The sequence below is a fragment of the Girardinichthys multiradiatus genome, chromosome 2 (assembly GCF_021462225.1).
Source record: "Girardinichthys multiradiatus isolate DD_20200921_A chromosome 2, DD_fGirMul_XY1, whole genome shotgun sequence".
In the NCBI taxonomy this organism is placed as follows: Eukaryota; Metazoa; Chordata; class Actinopteri; order Cyprinodontiformes; family Goodeidae; genus Girardinichthys; species Girardinichthys multiradiatus.
Window position 1 is genome coordinate 4,483,111 of NC_061795.1, and position 20,360 is coordinate 4,503,470.

The 20,360-nt window shown below is 42.0% G+C and overlaps 1 protein-coding gene across 2 annotated transcripts in view; it reads right to left on the reverse strand.

Annotated features, from left to right (window-relative positions):
• Positions 1-20,360, reverse strand: part of si:dkey-106n21.1 (solute carrier family 23 member 2) — a 103,054-nt gene that overhangs the window by 72,852 nt on the left and 9,842 nt on the right. For both annotated transcript variants that reach the window (XM_047349212.1, XM_047349205.1), the window contains exons 2-3: positions 18,578-18,724; positions 596-753 (exon numbers count right to left, since the gene is read on the reverse strand). In XM_047349212.1, coding sequence (XP_047205168.1) covers positions 596-753; positions 18,578-18,724 — 305 coding nt within the window. The remainder of the gene's footprint in view (positions 1-595; positions 754-18,577; positions 18,725-20,360) is intronic.

Consider the following 20,360-nt stretch of genomic DNA (forward strand, 5'->3'; position numbering starts at 1 on the left):
TTAGGGTTTTGGAGCTTTTACAGTTTTCTGGGAGTTTATTCCAAATTAGTGGAGCATAAGAACTAAAAGCTGCTTCTCCATGTTTGGTTCTGGTTCTGGGCATGCAGAGTAGATTTGAGCCAGAAGACCTGGAAGGTCTGGGTGGTTGACACACTGACAACAAGTCTGTAATGTATTTTGGTACTAAGCCATTCAGTGATTTATAGACTAACAGAAATATTTTAAAGTCTATTCTCTGAGCTACAGGGAGCCAGTGTAGGGACTTTAGAACTGGGCTGATGTGCTCCACTTTCTTAGTTCTAGTGAGGACGCGGGACGCAGCGTTCTGGATCAACTGCAGCTGTCTGATCTACTTTAAAACAAACATAAAACAAACACAAAAGTGTTTTCACATATTGTGGTTGTTGTTTTGGACCAATGTTGGATATACGATGTGACTGATGGAAACCAAAGCAAAATTCCTTGTTTGTACTCACAAACCTGGCCATTAAAGTTGATTCTGATTCTGTAGTCAGTCCTACTATGGTTTGCATTGGTTCTTTCCTCTACCTCATCATGACACCAAGGGCTTATTGGTTCACTGGTGCTTTGTTACCTGGTTCCAACGGCCGTCTGCAGCAGAGTGCATAATCCTGACACAAAGAATATGGTGGAGATGAGCTGGCTTTTGGCCACATTGTTGTCTGTAATGCACAGAGGTTCAGCAAGGATCAGCGGGACTGCGATGATGCCGCCGAAGGCAAGGACGTAGTGCTGTGGAGGGTGAAGAGAAAAAGGACTGAGGGGCTGTTTAAAGGCTTAGGAATAATATCTGGCTGGTTTACAACAACAAGACCTCAAACCTTAATTACAGAGCAAGTGTCAACGACTATTACAGTAGTAGTTAACAAGGTCAGTTCAGGTGCACCTATTACCACAACTTAGTGACTGTCCTGAAAAGGGTTTAAATTATACTGCAATGTTGCTATATTGATAATGCCCTGGCAAAAGTAATCATACACTTCAAGCCTTTCAAAATTTAGGTGCAATTTAACCACAGACTATATTTTATTGGGGTTTAGTGTGAAACACCAACGTTAGGCAGTGGATGATTGTGAAGAGGATGGTAATAGATATATGACTTCCCAAACTGTTTACTAAGAAAACAAAAAGCAAAAAACTGTGATTCCATATTTCAGCCCACTAGAATGCACAACAAACATATGGAGAACGGTGCTCTGCTCAGATAAGACCCAAAATAAAGATTTTGGCCTGCATGCACTCTGCACATGCACTAACACTATGTATGGCAGAAAATCAATTCTGTGCATCACCCTTAACACACCATCCCCACAATGAAATATGGTGGTGGCGGCATTATCTACGGGGTATGCTTTTCTTTGGTAGAGACAAGGATGCTGGTCAGGTTTGATGGGAAGATGGATGGAACTAAATCTAGGACAATCCTCATAGAACGTCTGTTAGAGGCCACAAAAAACTTTGTGCAGAGGTTCACCTTCCTTAGGATGAGGACTCTAAACATTTTCATGTGTTAGAATGGTCCAGTCAAAGTTTAGAATTAAATTAAATGGAGAATCTGTGGCAGGACTTGAAAAATGCACACAGGAGCTGTCAGTCTATTATGTCTGAGCTTTAACTATTTTGCAAAGAAAAATAGGGAAATATATAATGCTCAAAGCCTGTAGAGACATCCCAAAAAACTTGCAGCGGCAAATGCAGCAAAGGGTTGTTGACTTAGGGGAACTGAACACAAACGTTTCCTATTTTAATAAAAAAACAATGAAAACCATGTATCATTTTTCTTCCACTTGATAATTATGAATGACTTACACTGAAGTGAGATGGTTCTACAAAGCATTGTCCTAGGGAAGCTAAAAAAAATGTACACCACACGATTTTATTAGTACCAAAAACATGAAAACAAGTTGTTTTACTTCCTGTTAACAATTATGAACTATATTGTGTTTTTCTAAAAAAATAACAGATACAATGGATCGAAGTTTGATATTGTAATGTGACTAAATGGTAAAAAGCTCAAGGAGTGTACATGCTAGGGATGTGAGGTTCACAAACAATCTGATTATTTTCAACAGTTCTTTTCCTTGAACGATGGGACTCAAGTTTCAGCTACCGAGAGCCATTCTTTCTTTTCTTACTACTTTGCTTGCTCATAACCCTCTGCACGCACTGCGTTTTCTAATTTATCGTTTAAATTTTAGGGGAGTAGGACGGTCAGGTGTGTTCCTTGCTACTTGGTTGCTTCTTGCTTCTTGGTTAATGTTTACAGTTAAGTGTTGTTTGCCATTAGTGTCTTGCCTTAATTGTTATAGTAAATGGTGTAGTTAATTTTATTTTATTTTTTTTGGCAAAGTAATTCAAATGCATTTTTCTCTTCTATTTTGTTAAATGAATGCTTTTTTTCCTTAGCTATGGAAGCTATGGCGACTGAAGCCCCGCCTCCAGCCATGTGTATACAGCACTGTGCTGCTATTAACGTTACACTGTGTTACATTCACATTAAAGTAAACTGCGTGAAATAATAAATAATAAACAAAAACATAAACTTAATACTAATAACTTTGTATCAATGTAGAGCAAGAATGTCTTATTTATGTTTTTATGTCTAAAATGATCCACTGGTATAATTTTCTGGACCATAGCCCAGCCAGAACTTATAAAATAAGGCTCAGGGGTTATGATGTGTGGGGGTGAGGCAGGAGAAGCGGAGAGGAGAGACACTGCTGTCTGGATGGTGAAGCTCCAAAGTTTGCCTGAAGAAGTTACAATTTTGGGCTTTATGAGAAAGTTTTTGTCTCACCCATGGCAATAACATGGAAAAGGACTGTCAAAATAAGGTGAGATCTTTCCATGTAATCCATGCAACATTTAGTAACTGTTCACAGTTAACTCCATAAAAGTTACAATAAATATCCTTATGTGTAATCCATGCAATAATTATTAAAACACACAGTTGAAGCAGTAGGGAGTGAAACAAGCATGTTCTCATATTCTGGAGCTGAGAGACTGGAGAGGCCTGTGTGGAGCCACATATTATCTGTCTTATCTTTTGCAGAAGTATAAACAACAAGTATCCAATGATATATGATGATTTTACATTCTTTCACATGTATTAAATGACATTAGTAACCTTTCATTAACAAGTTAAAAGATGTATGATTGAAATGTGGGTAAGAACTGAGAATTAGAATAAAAAACATTAAGGTTTGACATTCTCAATCAGCTATAAATGAAAGAGATATAACGTTAATCATTTGTGAGGCATGAATAAAAAGAATGAAGTGATGGTTTTGCAACTGTGTTTTAAAGTGAATGCTGAAATCTGAAGAATGGAATGTGTAATACTGTGTAAAGTTTAAAACTGAGCAGATTAGGGAAAGAACTGTAGGATGACTTGGAGTGATGAGAGCCAGCTGCATGCTGACAGCGACGGGAGGATGGGAGACCAGCGTGACTATTGGCGAGCATCTCCAAGGCTGAGAAACAGAATCAGTAGGTCATGATGACCATGACTAAAGTACTGAGCAATAACCAAGAAGCTGAGCTGAATAGGTTGTGCAATAACTGAGAAGCCTAATAAGGGGCTGACTGGTGAAAGCATCAAGCACAATAAAAGCAATGCGAAAGGAGGGAACGAGGTTGTTTCCACGCAGAAGACCAGCGAACAAGATCGGATGAAGAACAGAAGCTTAGATGGAAAAGGAACAGAGACACAGCCCAACTGATCGACTGCATTAAAAAAGAGGATCAACCCGTGTGCCCAGAAAGGACTGTGCCTCAAGACTAAGAATCTGATTTCATCTAAAGCCTTTTTATCCAGACAACAGAAGTGAACTTGATCGGTGAACAGCGGATTGCTCTAAGTTTCAGGCTTCTGGAAGTCCTGAATCAACATCATTTATGTCTCTGGGTTTCCTTCAACTCTTCAGCCTCTGGAAAATACTGTCTTCGGAGACATATAACAACAAAGATCCTGTTTAACCAGCGAAGTCTGGAGCATCAGTGCCTGCCACTTAAAGGAAGAAAACTGAAGATTAAGTCGTATTCCCTTCAAGAAACCACTCGTTAACAGAAGAATCTTCTCCATCAGGTGCATGGATGAGCCTCCGTCTTCAAAGCCTCTTCAAACTCACTAGTTTCAGCATCAGGGAAAGACAGGTTGAGCTGATTGATTTATTTTTATTATTGAAGTTATTTTGTTTTGCCGAATTTAAGCTGTTACTGACCCCTGCAAAAGCGTTACTAATTAAAGAAAGCATATAAAATTTTAGTTAAAACGTGGACATTCAATTATTTGAGTCACCATATTTTTTGGTTTTTCATTGGTGGTAAAAAGTCTTGTCGCCTGGTTCCAAGATATTTTAGGAGGTTTTTATAGGTTGCCATAGCCAAGTTTGTTAAAACAGCACCCTTGGGGCTCGTGCTGAGCTACTAAAATCAACCTAGCCCATATACCAAGAGCCAGTTGTAAATTAGGGAATGAGCAGCCGTGAACAAAAGTGACTGTTGAAAGTGTGGATGACTGCGATAGGCTACTCAGTCGTCCAGACCACCAGTTGAAGAAGGGCCAGACTTTTGTATGAAGGCTGTCAGAGGCTAGGCGAGTCATTTCCCGACACCAGCTTAAACAGAACTTTCATTAAACCTGCTTAGTAAGACCTTTCAGGGAACGTCCGGACCCACTGGATGGAGAGCTGGTTTGAGCAATCCCTTTAGACATTAGGGAAGTAGGAGGGAGGGGTTAGCTCATCGGACAACGAAAGGACTTAAAAGCACAAAACCGTGAACTTTTGATCTTGGAAGTTAGTTTTAGGTTGGATATTGCATATACGTGCTCTGCAGATTCAGCGGGCTCGTCTGCAGGCAGTCTGATTACGGTCAGCTGCCCTCTGCCTGCTCCCTCCTTCTGCAGACGGTGGTTCGCTAAAGGACCGTAAATAAATGTCCGAACAAAACACCTTGTTTCATGGTGGTTTTGTTTTGGGGAAATGTTTGTGCCTCTGAACAGCTGACTTTATGTGTGATTAGCTGGTTTAGGATGTTATTACATGCAGCGTTCTGCCTGCGTGTAATTCAGAAAGGTGGTTTGTCCTTTTTCTTTTCTGCCAGCCTTCAGGCATGGTATATGACCTGTATATGGTAAAATTACATATTTGACCTGCTCTGGCCACTGTAGTTCTTAATATTATTGTCGTTGCTCTTGAGTATTATTAACTTTTCCCTGCACTGTCTCAACGAAAACCTTCTCATTTCTCCTCCTCCCACGGCCAGTCAGTGAAAAGCAGTCTGGTCACGTCACATGTAGTTCCTACTCAGCCCCGGTCATACCTGCTCAGGAGCAGGGAACAAAAAAGTAGGTACTGGTACGGAAAGAAGTGTAATGGAAACGCTCGCAAAACAAGCCAAGTGGATTCGAGTTGGGCCAAATCGTGCCAGTGGAAAAGGGGCATTAGAGAGTTAGCCTGCAGGCTGCACAGTGGCACAACAGGAAAGTCCTGAGTTAGAATCCCACCCATGGCTCTTTCTGGTACTCCAGCTTGCTAGGTTAATTGGTCTCTCTAAATTGCCCTTGAACTATGAGTCTGTTTGTGCATGGTTGATAGTCCTTCGTGTCTCTGTGTTGCCTTGGGATGGACTGGATATAGGCACCAGGCCTCCATGACCCTGCATGGATAAGGAATTATAGAGAAGGAATGGATATATTGAGTAAGATTGCTTTAATCATTCAAAAACCAATTTTGTTGTTTTTTATTGTTGTCCATCTTTTTTCAGGTTTTAACTCATATACACACCTACATTTTTCATACCAATTCAAGCATACTAATAAAAATACCAAAAACATTGATACTAAACTCTATATTTTTTTCCCCTGAACCCTGAAACTGTCACCATCAGATGAAAGGAAATCAGTTACAATGATCAGGAACAACCCAGGAGTCATCAGGACTCATGCCGGCCATGAACTGTGAAAGCCAAATCACCAGTGTCAGTGTCTACAGTAAAGAGTTTTATATCACTATGGACTAATAAGGGCTGACCAAGAAAATACCTTCTGCTCAAACATCAACAACTTCCAGCACAAACCTGGGGATGTTTTTTTGGTCAGTTGCCAGAAAGGGTGAGCTCTCTGGCTGTTGTATTTTTAGAAAGAGTGCGCTGAGTCAAACTCGTACTCGTACTCGTCGTCTTCCGCTTTATCCGGGACTGGGTCGCGGGGGCAGCAGACTCAACAGAGACGCCCAGACGTCCCTCTCTCCAGACACCTCCTCCAGTTCCTCCAGGGGGAGCCCAAGGCGTTCCCAGGCCAGCCGAGAGACATAGTCCCTCCAGCGTGTCCTGGGCCGTCCCCTGGGCCTCCTCCCGGTGGGACGTGCCAGGAACACCTCCCAAGGAAGGCGTCCAGGAGGCATCCGGTATAGATGCCCGAGCCACCTCAACTGGCTCCTCTCGATGTGGAGGAGCAGCGGCTCTACTCCGAGCCCCTCCCGGATGGCCGAGCTCCTCGCCCTATCTCGAAGGGAGTGCCCGGCCACCCTACGGAGGAAGCTCATTTCAGCCGCTTGTATCCGGGATCTCGTTCTTTCGGTCATGACCCAAAGTTTATGGCCATAAGTGAGGGTAGGAACGTACACCGACCAGTAAATTGAGAGCTTTGCTTTTCGGCTCAGCTCTCTCTTCACCACAACGGACCGGCACAGCGCCCCCATTACTGTGGCAGCCGCACCGATCCGTCTGTCGATCTCCCGCTCCATTCTTCCCTCACTCGTGAACAAGACCCCGAGATACTTAAACTCCTCCACTTGAGGCAGGAACTCCCCTCCAACCTGAAGAGGACAAGCCACCCTTTTCCGGTCGAGTACCATGGCCTCGGACTTGGAGGAGCTGATCCTCATCCCAGCCGCTTCACACTCGGCTGCGAACCGCCACAGCGCATGCTGTAGGTCTTGGCTAGAGGGGGCCAGCAGGACCACGTCATCCGCAAAAAGAAGAGACGAAATCCACTGGTCCCCAAACCCGACCCCCTCCGGCCCTTGGCTGCATCTAGAAATCCTGTCCATAAAAGTTATGAACAGGACCGGTGACAAAGGGCAGCCCTGCCGGAGTCCAACATGCACCGGGAACAGGTCCGACTTAGTGCCGGCAATGCGGACCAAACTCCTGCTCCGCTCGTACAGGGACCGGATGGCCCCTAGTAAAGGGCCCCCGATTCCATACTCCTGGAGCACCCCCCACAGGGCATCACGAGGGACACAGTCGAATGCCTTCTCCAGGTCCACAAAACACATGTGAACCGGTTGGGCAAACTCCCATGAACCCTCGAGCACCCTGTAGAGGGTATAGAGTCCTATCGGCTGTGGTTGGCTTGTGGGACTCCTGAGGCGTCTGACGGGTACCGTGAGGCCAAGAGTGCTGAAGAGTGAAGCGATTCTGGCAAACCGTCCGTCGCCTCGGGAGGGGAAAGCAGTGCTTCGCCAACACTGTTTATAGTGGGGGCGGGGGACTGCTGACCTCGACTGAGGACATTATCGGGTGGTGGAAGGAGTACTTCGAGGATCTCCTCCTCAATGCTGAGTCAAACTGTATCATCGATATTGGTTTATTCAGGATCTCTAAACTTCCAGCATGGGCTTCATCATACAATCAGCGTCACCTGCCTCTGGAGCCAAACACTTCCCCATGATGTCATCACAGGTGGCCATTTGAGGTTTTAATCATGTGTAACATTAACACCACATTTCCCCTCTCTAGAATCAATGGGTGGACTACGATTGATTCAACAGACCTTAGAGGAGTATTCTGCCTCTACAGCCAGAAGGTGTGTTTCTACCTAGAGCTAGAAAAAACATATAAATAGAAATCCATATTTACTCTTAAACTTTTAACATACTATTTACACCCATTATTTTATTTCCTTTAACTACAAATTCAGTCTATCTGGTTTCACAACCCGTCTCTCAAACCTGGTTCTAGGAGTAGGTGAAAGTCCAGGAAGGCTCTGCTGTAAAGATTCTTCAGAACTCGGTTGAACTTGTTCTGCAGCACCATCACCTTCCGATACTTCTGGCTTTGTCGGAGGGTCCATGGCAACCAAATGACGACTATTTCGCCTAATCGATCCATGAGGTCCTTCCACAATGTATGAGCGCGGAGTAGAATGGCTTTCAATCACTGCTCCACTTGTGCCTTGGTCTTTAATCCACACACCTTGTCCTGAAGAACTCTTGCTCTATGGCGGGAATCATATCTCTCTGCATCTTTTATCCTTCTCTCCTTTTCTTTTTGAGCAACAATCTTACTATTTGGAAGAACTGGCCTCAACAAAGATGGAAAGATTGGCACCGTTGTGCGAAGTCTTCTTCCCATAAGAAGCTCTGCTGGACTATACCCATTCCAAAGTGGTGTCGCTCTGTAGGCAAGTAAAGTGAGATATGGATCAGCTGCTTTCTTCAACAAGTTCTTTATTGTTTTAACAGCACGTTCAGCTTCCCCCTTACTTTGTGGATATCTTGGGCTACTTGTAATATGGCGAAATCCATATAACTTAGCAAATTTAGCAAATGCAGCACAGCAAAACTGAGGACTATTATCTGTGATCATTACTTCTGGAAAGCCGTGACATGCAAACACAGATTTCAGGTGAGGAATCACATCTGCTGACCTTGTGGGACTTAGTTGAGCAATTTCCACAAATCTTGATGCATAATTTACCACCAGAATATAATTTTTCCCTTGCAAAGTAAACAAATCAGCCCCACGTTTTTCCATGGTCTGTCTGGATACTGTGATGGCATCAGTGGCTCGGTGTGATTTTCTTTCTCCCTGTTGCAGGTGTGGCATTTTAGAACCAGTTCTTTTAGCTGCTGGCTCAGTCCAGGCCACCACACTGACTGCCGCGCTCGTTCTCGACATTTCACCACACCCTGATGTCCTTCATGTAATCTCATAAGCACATCATTTCGCATAGTTGAAGGAATAACAAGTCTTTCTCCTTTTAACAAAAGACCATCTTTCACTGTAAGAAATGCCTTTTCAGCCCAATACAGTCTAAGTGCTGGTTCACTGTTAAAGTGTGTAGGCCGTCCTTCTTCACACAGCTGCATCACACGTGCACATATGCTGTCCCTTTTCAGCTCCTCTCTCAGCTCGTCAAGGTAGCCAGTGCTTGCAGGCAAGTTTTGTATCACACTATCCACATAAATATTTGAGTCTTCAACCAACCTTGCTTCAGTTTCTGTTACGTTTTCTGTCATGGGGTTACATGACAGTGTGTCTGCTGTCCACAGATGCTTCCCTGGCACATATGAGATGGAATAGGAATATCTCATAAGATGCATTTTAAAGCGCTGAATACATGGTGGAAGGGCATCTAAGATCTGACTACTCAACAGACTTAGAAGTGGTTTATGATCAGTCTCCATTTGGAAATGTTTCCCAATGAGATAATTACTGAACCTTTCACAAGCCCAGGTTAGACTCAAAGCTTCTTTTTCCACTTGAGTGTATCTCTGCTCAGTCTGTGTTAGAGATCGTGACACATATGCCACAGGTCTCCATTCCTGACCCCATTTTTGAAGCAGCATACTCCCCAGACCATAAGCTGACGCATCTGCTGAAACTTTACATTCCCGGTTAGCATCATACATACATAACATTGGCGGGGATAAAAGCATCTCTTTCAGTTCTGCAAATGCTCTAGCCTGATCAACTCCCCATATCCAACAGTTTTTCTTTGACAAAAGATCCCTCAAAGGCTTGTCTTGCTCTGCTAACTGTGGAATAAACTTCTCCAGTTGGTTAACCATTCCAAGGAAGCTTCTTAGTTCACTCACATTTCTTGGTTCCTTCATCTTTCTCACAGCTTCTGTTTTATTTGGATCAGGACTAACTCCATTTACGGAGATAATGTGGCCCAAAAATGTTACACTCTGCTTTGAAAGATCACATTTATCAATGTTCAGTGTAAAACCGGCATCTTGAATCTTTCCAAGAACGGTATGCAGATGAGCATCATGCTCCTCCTGTGTTCTACCCCACACTAACACATCATCCATGTGGCAAACTACCCCATCTAGTCCCTCTGTAACCTCTGTTACCATTCTGTTCTGGAAATGCTCAGGGGCAGAAGCTATACCGAAGGGTAGCCGTTTAAAATAATAACGACCAAAAGGTGTAATGAAAGTTGTACAGGTCCTTCTCAAAATATTAGCATATTGTGATAAAGTTCATTATTTTCCATAATGTCATGATGAAAATTTAACATTCATATATTTTAGATTCATTGCACACTAACTGAAATATTTCAGGTCTTTTATTGTCTTAATACGGATGATTTTGGCATACAGCTCATGAAAACCCAAAATTCCTATCTCACAAAATTAGCATATCATTAAAAGGGTCTCTAAACGAGCTATGAACCTAATCATCTGAATCAACGAGTTAACTCTAAACACCTGCAAAAGATTCCTGAGGCCTTTAAAACTCCCAGCCTGGTTCATCACTCAAAACCCCAATCATGGGTAAGACTGCCGACCTGACTGCTGTCCAGAAGGCCACTATTGACACCCTCAAGCAAGAGGGTAAGACACAGAAAGAAATTTCTGAACGAATAGGCTGTTCCCAGAGTGCTGTATCAAGGCACCTCAGTGGGAAGTCTGTGGGAAGGAAAAAGTGTGGCAGAAAACGCTGCACAACGAGAAAAGGTGACCGGACCCTGAGGAAGATTGTGGAGAAGGGCCGATTCCAGACCTTGGGGGACCTGCGGAAGCAGTGGACTGAGTCTGGAGTAGAAACATCCAGAGCCACCGTGCACAGGCGTGTGCAGGAAATGGGCTACAGGTGCCACATTCCCCCGACCTGGGCTACAGAGAAGCAGCACTGGACTGTTGCTCAGTGGTCCAAAGTACTTTTTTCGGATGAAAGCAAATTCTGCATGTCATTCGGAAATCAAGGTGCCAGAGTCTGGAGGAAGACTGGGGAGAAGGAAAGGCCAAAATGCCAGAAGTCCAGTGTCAAGTACCCACAGTCAGTGATGGTCTGGGGTGCCGTGTCAGCTGCTGGTGTTGGTCCACTGTGTTTTATCAAGGGCAGGGTCAATGCAGCTAGCTATCAGGAGATTTTGGAGCACTTCATGCTTCCATCTGCTGAAAAGCTTTTTGGAGATGAAGATTTCATTTTTCAGCACGACCTGGCACCTGCTCACAGTGCCAAAACCACTGGTAAATGGTTTACTGACCATGGTATCACTGTGCTCAATTGGCCTGCCAACTCTCCTGACCTGAACCCCATAGAGAATCTGTGGGATATTGTGAAGAGAACATTGAGAGACTCAAGACCCAACACTCTGGATGAGCTAAAGGCCGCTATCGAAGCATCCTGGGCCTCCATAAGACCTCAGCAGTGCCACAGGCTGATTGCCTCCATGCCACGCCGCATCGAAGCAGTCATTTCTGCAAAAGGATTCCCGACCAAGTATTGAGTGCATAACTGTACATGATTATTTGAAGGTTGACATTTTTTGTATTAAAAACACTTTTCTTTTATTGGTCGGATGAAATATGCTAATTTTGTGAGATAGAAATTTTGGGTTTTCATGAGCTGTATGCCAAAATCATCCGTATTAAGACAATAAAAGACCTGAAATATTTCAGTTAATGTGCAATGAATCTAAAATATTTGAATGTTAAATTTTCATCATGACATTATCGAAAATAATGAACTTTATCACAATATGCTAATATTTTGAGAAGGACCTGTATATTTTGCCGTATCTTCAGTTAAAGGAATCTGCCAAAACCCTATATTAGAATCTAATTTACTGAAAGTTTTAGCTCCTGCTAGCTCACCGAGCGTTTCCTCTACAGAAGGAAGAATATACTTCTCTCTGCAAACAGACACGTTCAGCTTTGTGAGATCAACACATATGCGTACAGCACCTGTCTTTTTGGGAACAACCACCATTCCTGAACACCACTCAGTTGGCTCCTTAATTCTGCTGATCACACCCAAACTTTTCATACAGGACAGTTCTTGCTTGACTTTGTCCATCAAAGGAAGTGGAATCCTTCTGGGAGTCTTTAACGAAAATGGTTGAGCTCCTGGTTTCAGTTTAATGGCATAAGGCTGTCTCACCTCTCCCAGACCTCTGTATAGCTTTGGATAGCTATTTTTTAATGTTTCAACAGTTATCTCATTTAATCTATCTACTAGCTCCAGCTTCTGGATGGCTGGTCTACCCAAAAGTGCAGGTGTCTCATAATGTACACATTTTCCTGTATCTCTTTTTCTCCTTTTTTCATTAACATCTCAGCAACACCCACAATATCCAGTACATTTCCCCCTGGTCCCAACAGCTGCTTGGTGGCTTTTCCCAGAGAGAGGGGGCTCTCATCTCTGTAGATGTCTTTATACATAGCGTATGGCAGAACTGTAACATCAGCACCGGTATCAATCTTGAATGAGATGTTTCTATTATTTATTTCAACATCCACCCTCCAGGGTTCATCTCCATTTGTAATGCTGCCTAAGAATCATCTTTTTCAACAGCATGTACACTCCTGAGCATTCTACACACCCTCTTATAGTGTCCCTTTTTCCCACATAAATGACATTTTTCCCCATTGGCTGGACAGTCACGTTTGGGATGGGATGGGGAGCTGCCACACTTATAACACTGAGAAATCTCCCTTTTGTTATATGTAGTAGTGTGCAACTTGGGTTGGTATTTAACCTTGGCCTGTTTAACACTACTCTTGTACACCTGTCGACCGATTTTCCATTTTCAGTCTCTGATCTGGTATCACTACGCAGACATGATTGCTGCCATTTCACCTCTTCGCTCTGTCTTGCCGAATTAATAGCCTTTTCCAGTGTCAAATCTGGGTCGAGCTGCATACGTTCAGATAATCTTTTATCCTGCAATCCCATCACCAGCCTGTCACGAATCAGTTCATCATGTAGCGCTCCATAACTGCAATGTTCTGCTAGCGTATACAGTGAAGTAACAAAGACATCTACAGTTTCATGCTCCTCTTGTTTGCGCATGTTGAACCTGGCTCACTCATAAATTACATTTTTCTTGACAATGAAGAAAGCTTGAAACCCATCACGAACTCCTTGATACGTATTTCTTTGCTCATCTGGTAACGCTAGTCCCCGCAGAACATCATCCGCCTCGTCTCCCATGCAATAAATGAGCGTGTTAACTTGATTCTCCTCAGAACTAGACAAGTTACTTGCCAGACGAAACCATTCAAATCGTCGTTTCCACTCGGCCCACTCCTGTGGCTTCGTGAAGTCGAAAGACTCTGGCGGCTGGATGCTGAACGTTACACATGGACCAGCAGAAGCAACTCTCTGTACGTCGTCATCAGCCGTGCCTCCGGTAGCCGAATAAAGGTGCAGCCTCACGATGACTTACAGCACTCCTGACACTATAACGTATTTTTAGAAAGAGTGCGCTGAGTCAAACTGTATCATCGATATTGGTTTATTCAGGATCTCCAAACTTCCAGCATGGGCTTCATCATACAATCAACGTCACCTGCCTCCGGAGCCTAACACTTCCCCATGATGTCATCACAGGTGGCCATTTGAGGTTTTAACCATGTGTAACATTAACACCACACTGGCCACCATTAGTACTTAGGAATTGTGTGAGGTATTTAAACCAAAGACTAAAGACTGTGCCAAGTGTCAGGCATGGAGGTGGCAGCTTCATGTCGATGACCTGTTTAGCTGCAAGCTTTACTGGTGCTTTCGGGGTGTTAGAGTTCTGTCACACATTGTATTTTACATGTACACTAAGAAGTTTAATTTTGGTCTCGTCTGTCAACAGTATCTTCTTGCACGTGTTTGCTGTTTGCTTTACATATCTCCTTATGGCTTTCATTCAGCAATTCATCATTATTGCCACAGTTCCATATATGCCAGATTTGTGGAATGTGAAAATGTCCAGAGACTCTCCCACTTGAGCTTTGGATCTAATTCAATTCAATTCAGTTTTATTTATATAGCGCCAATTCACAACATCTGCTGATCTCCTCAGCTCCTGAAGTTTTACAGGGGGCCCAATTGCTGCTTGTTTGATTAATGCCTCTTTTGGCCTGCCTGTCGGTTTATGTGGTCAGCCACATCTTTGTAGGTTTGCCAAACTCTTTCCATCAGAGCATGATTGACCCAACAGTGGTATAATGAGAATGTCCAAATCTTGTGAAATATTTTTTTTATAACCTAACCATGCTTTAAACTGCTCCAAAACCTTATCCCCGACATGTCTGTTGTATTTTATTAATCTTAATGCTGCTGTTTGTTCTCTAATGTCCTCTAATAACACTCTTTTGAAGAACAACCGTATTTCCACTGGGAGTCGATTACACAAAGAGGCACTCAATTTACAAATCAGCTGATATTTGAAGGCCACTGGTTGACCTGAATATATTTTGGGGTATCGGGAAAGGAGGGTGGTTACATATGCATGCCCAATTTGTCTGATTTTTGTTTCTAAAAAATGGTTCAACCGTGTATCATAATCCTTCCACCTTTCTAATTACATGCCCTTATGTGTTGGTCTATGACAAAAAATATATAAAAAGCATAGAAGGTTGTGGTTGTTACATAACAGAATGAGGGAAAGCCAATATATGATCATCGTTGCAAGGCACTGTAGATATTTTCTCTACTTCTAGTTCATCCTCATCTCTGGTTCATCTGGGGGCCCATGAGGAAGACCATAGCTGAAATGATTAAGCTCCAAAAATATCTAATACCTGATTAATGACCAACACTTATCCATTATGCTGTGCCTCCTTCTAACTAGCTTAACTGCATGATTCAAATGTCATGGTTGCTAACCTCTGAAACAAACTCGTGACTTGCTGGCCCACTGATTTTCTTGTGTAAGCTCACTTTGTCATGTTTTCACATTGCCTACCTGTAACCCCTACATCTGACACCAAATAATTTAAACTTTATTTTGATTTTTTTCTGTGTTTTGGTAGAAACAAGTTGTCTTCACTAAATTCAGATTTGATAGACTTTGTTACTTTGAAACTAGAAAACAATACATGTCTGTGACCTGTTTTAAATAAATCATTATATGGGCCACATACAAATAAAAATGAAAACCCAAAACAACACTGTCACAGTAGCCGTCTTGTGCTGACCTTATATTTATTAGGGTTACACAAACCTCAAATAAACAAGTTTATCTGATGTGGTCAATGCACAGACATGCTGGAGTCTGTTCAGTGAGATTGTTTCCTGATTTGATTTCAAGCAGCACAGCAGAAAGAATGCTGTGGGTGTATCACACTACAGTAACATGGAACTTGTTAGTATCAGTGTTTTACAAAACAATAAAAACAAGCAGCTTCATGATTTCTAAGAACAGCCATGAAAAAGGTAAAGTTAATATGTAATATTTGATGCATAATGCAATATATTTTTTGATACAGAGGTTTTCTCACTTTCTATCCATATTTAAAATCATTAGTTGAGTTATTGTAGATATATTAATGAAATATTTATTTGCACTTTGTCTTATCCATCTGTGGAGTCTATGTACTGACATAAGCAATACAACACTAATGAGTCCAAATTGACTTTGACCAAAAGAATGGAGAAAAGCACACAAAGATAAATCCAGACAGGTAAATGGGTTATTATAAAACCCCTAAGCAGTCACAGAAATACGGTTAAGCTTAAAACATTTAATATGTAAAGAAAGACAATTAAAATATGTAATATGTAATTTAAAAAGTTCTTTTGTTAAGGATTCAATTAGAGCAACCCCATATTTATTCCCACAACATTTCTAAAATTGCACATACGCATATAATGTGAAATATATATGGTTAGAACATTGTTACACAGTATTTTCAACTAGTTCACTCAGAAAGTTTGCTTTAAGTGTGAAAACCATCATAGGACCAAAAGAGGTATCTGTATGCGTATATTTGTTTATTGCATATATGTATATTCTTTAATGCAAAAAACAAAAACCAGAGAGCAAAGTGTAACGGAGTAAAATTCCTTGTTTGTATGTACAAACTTGGCAATAAAGCTGATTATGTGCCCTTCAGAAAAAAGACTGTAGCAGCTTATAAGGGGAGTGAGGGATTTAAAGAGGTGTCAAAATTGTTTAAAATTAGATGTCCAACTATACAGAAAATAGTGGCCCATATAGTGAATTATTTAAGCAAGTTACAGGCATGTATTGTTTTCTTGTTTGAAAGTAAAGTCTATCAAGGACATTCAAAACAACGCCCAACATGCCCAGATCTGAAAGTCTAACCAAGTTCACCCTGAAAGCAGACTGCAAGATACTAAAGATAACTCTCAAAAGACCCAAAAATGTTATCACAGGACCTACAATAGGCTATTGCTGTTTGTATGAATGACAATGATCAAATTTAACTTCAAAGGGAGGTGCATAAGTAGGAAACCTTTGCTCTCTAAGGAAAAAAATAAAGGTCTTGCTAAAGTTTGCCAAAGAAAGATGTAAACAAAGACCAGCAAATCTGGAATAATGTTCTAGGGCTCTAAAAATATAAAATACAGCATTCCAGAAAAAAAACAACTCACCTACTGAAAAGCAAATCTATCATGAATTAAAACTAAAATGTGAAACATGTCTATGTACCATATATCAAAAAAATTAAATGAAGTAAAACTGAACCCTGCGACATGACACTGATCCAAAACACATAAAAAAAAAACCACCATGGACTGGAAAAGAAATCACCTGGGCTGAGTCAAAGCTCAGATCCTGATTTAGCTGAGACGCTGTGGGCTGATTTAAAAGGATCTGTACATGCAAAGGAACCCCTCAAACATTTTTCAGCTGAAAGTGAGAAGGAGGGCAAACTTATCTCAGAATAATACCATCCACTGTAAGTGTCAGTGATTTTTTTTTTCAAGCAAAGTAGGTAACACTAGTTATTAGGAGGTAGGGTGTGCATACATTTCCCTCAGCTTAGAAATGTACTCGTACTCCACTTCATCCGGAAATGGGTCGTGGGGGTAGCAGACTCAGAAGAAACGCCCAGACACCGCCTCCAGCTCCTCCGGGGGAAGCCCAAGGCGTTCCCAGGCCAGCCGAGAGACATAGTCCCTCCAGCGTTTCCTGGGCCTCCTCCTGGAGGGCCGTGCATGGAACACCTCCTGAGGGAGGCATCCAAGAGGCATCCAATACAAATGCCCGAGCCACCTCAACTGACTCCTCTCAATGTGGAGGAGCAGCGGCTCTACTCCGAGCTCCTCCCAGATGGCTGAGCTCCTCACCTTCAAGTCTCACAACGGACCAGCACAGCGTCCTCATTACTGCAGCGGCTGCACCAATCCATCTGTCGATCTCCCGCTCCATTGTCCCCTCACTCGTGAACAAGACCCCGATATACTGGAAACTCCTCCACTTGAGGCAGGGATTCCCCTCCAACCTGAAGAGGGCAAGCCACCCTTTTCTGGTTGAGAACCATGGCCTCGGACTTGGAGGAACTGATCCTCATCACTGCCACTTCACACTCAGCGGCGAACAGCTACAGTGCATGCTGTAGGTCTTGGCTAAAGGGGGCCAGCAGGACCACATCATCTGCAAAAAGAAGAGATGAAATTGACTGGTCCCCAAACCTGGGGACAAGAGGGAGTTTGGTGGCAACAATGGCAGCATATTAATGATCTAAGGTCCACACACTGGTGTGGCCTGGTGCTTGACAGTTTAAAACAGGAGTACACATGTTGGCCTTGTGCCAAGGCTACATCAATCTTTTAACGCCGGTTTTCAACACACTAAGACGGTTTTTTAAACAATCTTGGGACCACACCTTATTTGCACGTCTTTATGGAAGTAGGGCTCCCAGATAGGGAGAAGGACACACACTTCCAAATTGCAACCAGGCTTGACTGTGCTGGGAGCCATGGATTTCCTATGGGGATCCGGTCAGGAGAGTTTGCTGGCCAATCAAGTACCATGGTCATTGAACCAGCTTTTGGTACCTTTTGGCAGTATGGGCAGGTGCAAAGTCCTGCTGGAAAATAAAATAACGTTCTCCATAAATGATGTCAGCAGCTGAATTGGTGCTGTATAAATGAATTGAATTGAACTGAATAGAAGGAAGCATGAAGTGCTCTAAAATTCCCTGGTAGATGGCTGTATTGACTCTTAAATGAAGAAAACACAGTGGACCAATGCCAGCAGATGACATGGCACCCCAAATATGTGGAAATTTCACGCTGGACTTCAAGTAACATAGATTCTGTGCCTTTCTTTTTTTTTTTTTTATCTGTAATCATTATGGTTATGCTGCAAGTAATGAAAACAATACAATTCGTGTGACTGACTCACACTTTTCAGTGCAAAGAAATTTTTGATTTTGTGTCCAACGAATCTTCACAGACGTTCACTTTGCCATCAATTTAACCTATGGGTTGTATGTAGGATGGTACACCCTGAAATTATCATCAGCTGTACAGTTAAATGAACAAAATCTAGTATGGACTTGTGTTTTTGTTAATATTCAGACACTGGTGTTTCATCTAATGGTAATAACCTGGTTTTATTTACCTGAAAGCCAAGAAGAATGCAAAGGTACCATGGTGGCCTGTCATTGAGGGAGTAAACCAGATCTACACTTTTATCCACCGTCTGTCCTAAAGACTCGTCGATGTTTGGCTCCACAATGTCAGTCAACTGTGGCTGTTCATCACTGCCCTTGGAAAGAAGCACAGCAAAAGGAAACAATGTAAACAGGTAATAAATTCCAAACTAAACCTTTTCCAAGTCCAAAGACATGCCTGTTAGGTTAACTCTAAATCGCCCTTAGGTGTATGAATGAATGTGTGCGTGGTTGTTTGTGTGTTGCCCTGCAATGGACTGGCGACCTGTCCAGGGTGTACCCCGCCTCTCGCCCATAGACTGCTGGAGATAGGCACCAGCTCCCCTGTGACCCACTATGGAATGAGGGGTAGAAAATGACTGACTGAAAATAAACATGGTGGCATGAATCCTACATTAGCTTTATCCTGCTGGTTTACCTGAAACCTTGAAAACAAAGGAGATAAAGTAAAGGAGAAACAGATAATTAAGTAAGTCCTCAATTGCTACAGCTTGTTTATCACATCCAAATATTTCATAATTGCTTTGTTGTTTTCATTCTAGTTGGTTCCAGAGAGATAAAGTGAAATATTTTTGTATTCATCACATGCTTAATTTGGAATATGTGCATCCATATATCTTATTCTTAGAAACAGAAATGACTGATTGGCAAAAAGTATTTGTATTATACATATTCATTGGAACCAATGTTATATTTTCCTTCATATCTGTCAAGTTAATGTATTGTTTTTGAAGAGAGGACAGAGCTCAGAGTCACATGAACAAAAAGAAACAGGGTAAAAACTTCCAGAACACACTGGTCAGCTGTTGAAAGAAGCTGAAGTTATGTCTTTGCTGTGTTGTAGTTTTACCTTACAGATTCTGCCACAAATCAAGGTTTTCCAGCTGAATTACTTGGACTTCAACAGATGAAATGCAAGAATTGCAAAGATAACAATAGTCAATGGAAATTAACTTAATCAAATAGGTACTATATAGTTAGCAATGTTTTAGTCCTGAAATGAATTGCTAGCATCATTTCAGTAGATAGCGCTGGTTTAAATGGGAATGATGGCTTGGCATAGCATTTCTGAATATATTAGTCCAGCTCAAGTCTCAAGTCCTTGAGGGGAAGAATAAAGTCAGGTCTCAAGTCTTTCTCCCAAAGTCCAACACAAGTCTCAAGTAGTGTGAAATAAACATTTTCTCATTAAATCCATAACATCCAGTGCAGCTCTAACCCTGCATTGCCGTGGGTTAGAATTCCAAACCCGAACTGTTTGTCCTTAGGCAACATGAACATTTTATAATTGTCATTATATCTGTTAATTTTCATAAACCATTACAACCCCAATTCCAATGAAGTCAGGTCTTTGTGTAAAACGTAAATAAAAACAGAAGCCAATGATTTGCAAATCCTGTACACCTTCTATACAATTGATTACACTACAAAGACAATATATTTAATATTCAAACTGTTTAACTTTATTGTTTTTTGCAAATATTTACTCATTTTGAATGCTTGAAATACATTCTAAAAAGCTGAGATGGGGGTAACAAAAGACAGGGAAAGTTCAGGAATAGTAAAAAAAAAACACCTGTTTGGAACATTCCATAGGTGACCAGGTTAATTGGAAACCGGTGAGTGTCATAACTGGGTATAAAAGGAGCATCCCCAAAATACTTTGTGAGAGCAAATAGTCCAACAGTTTAAGAAAGTTTCTCAGTGTAAAATTGCATAGAATTTAGGGAT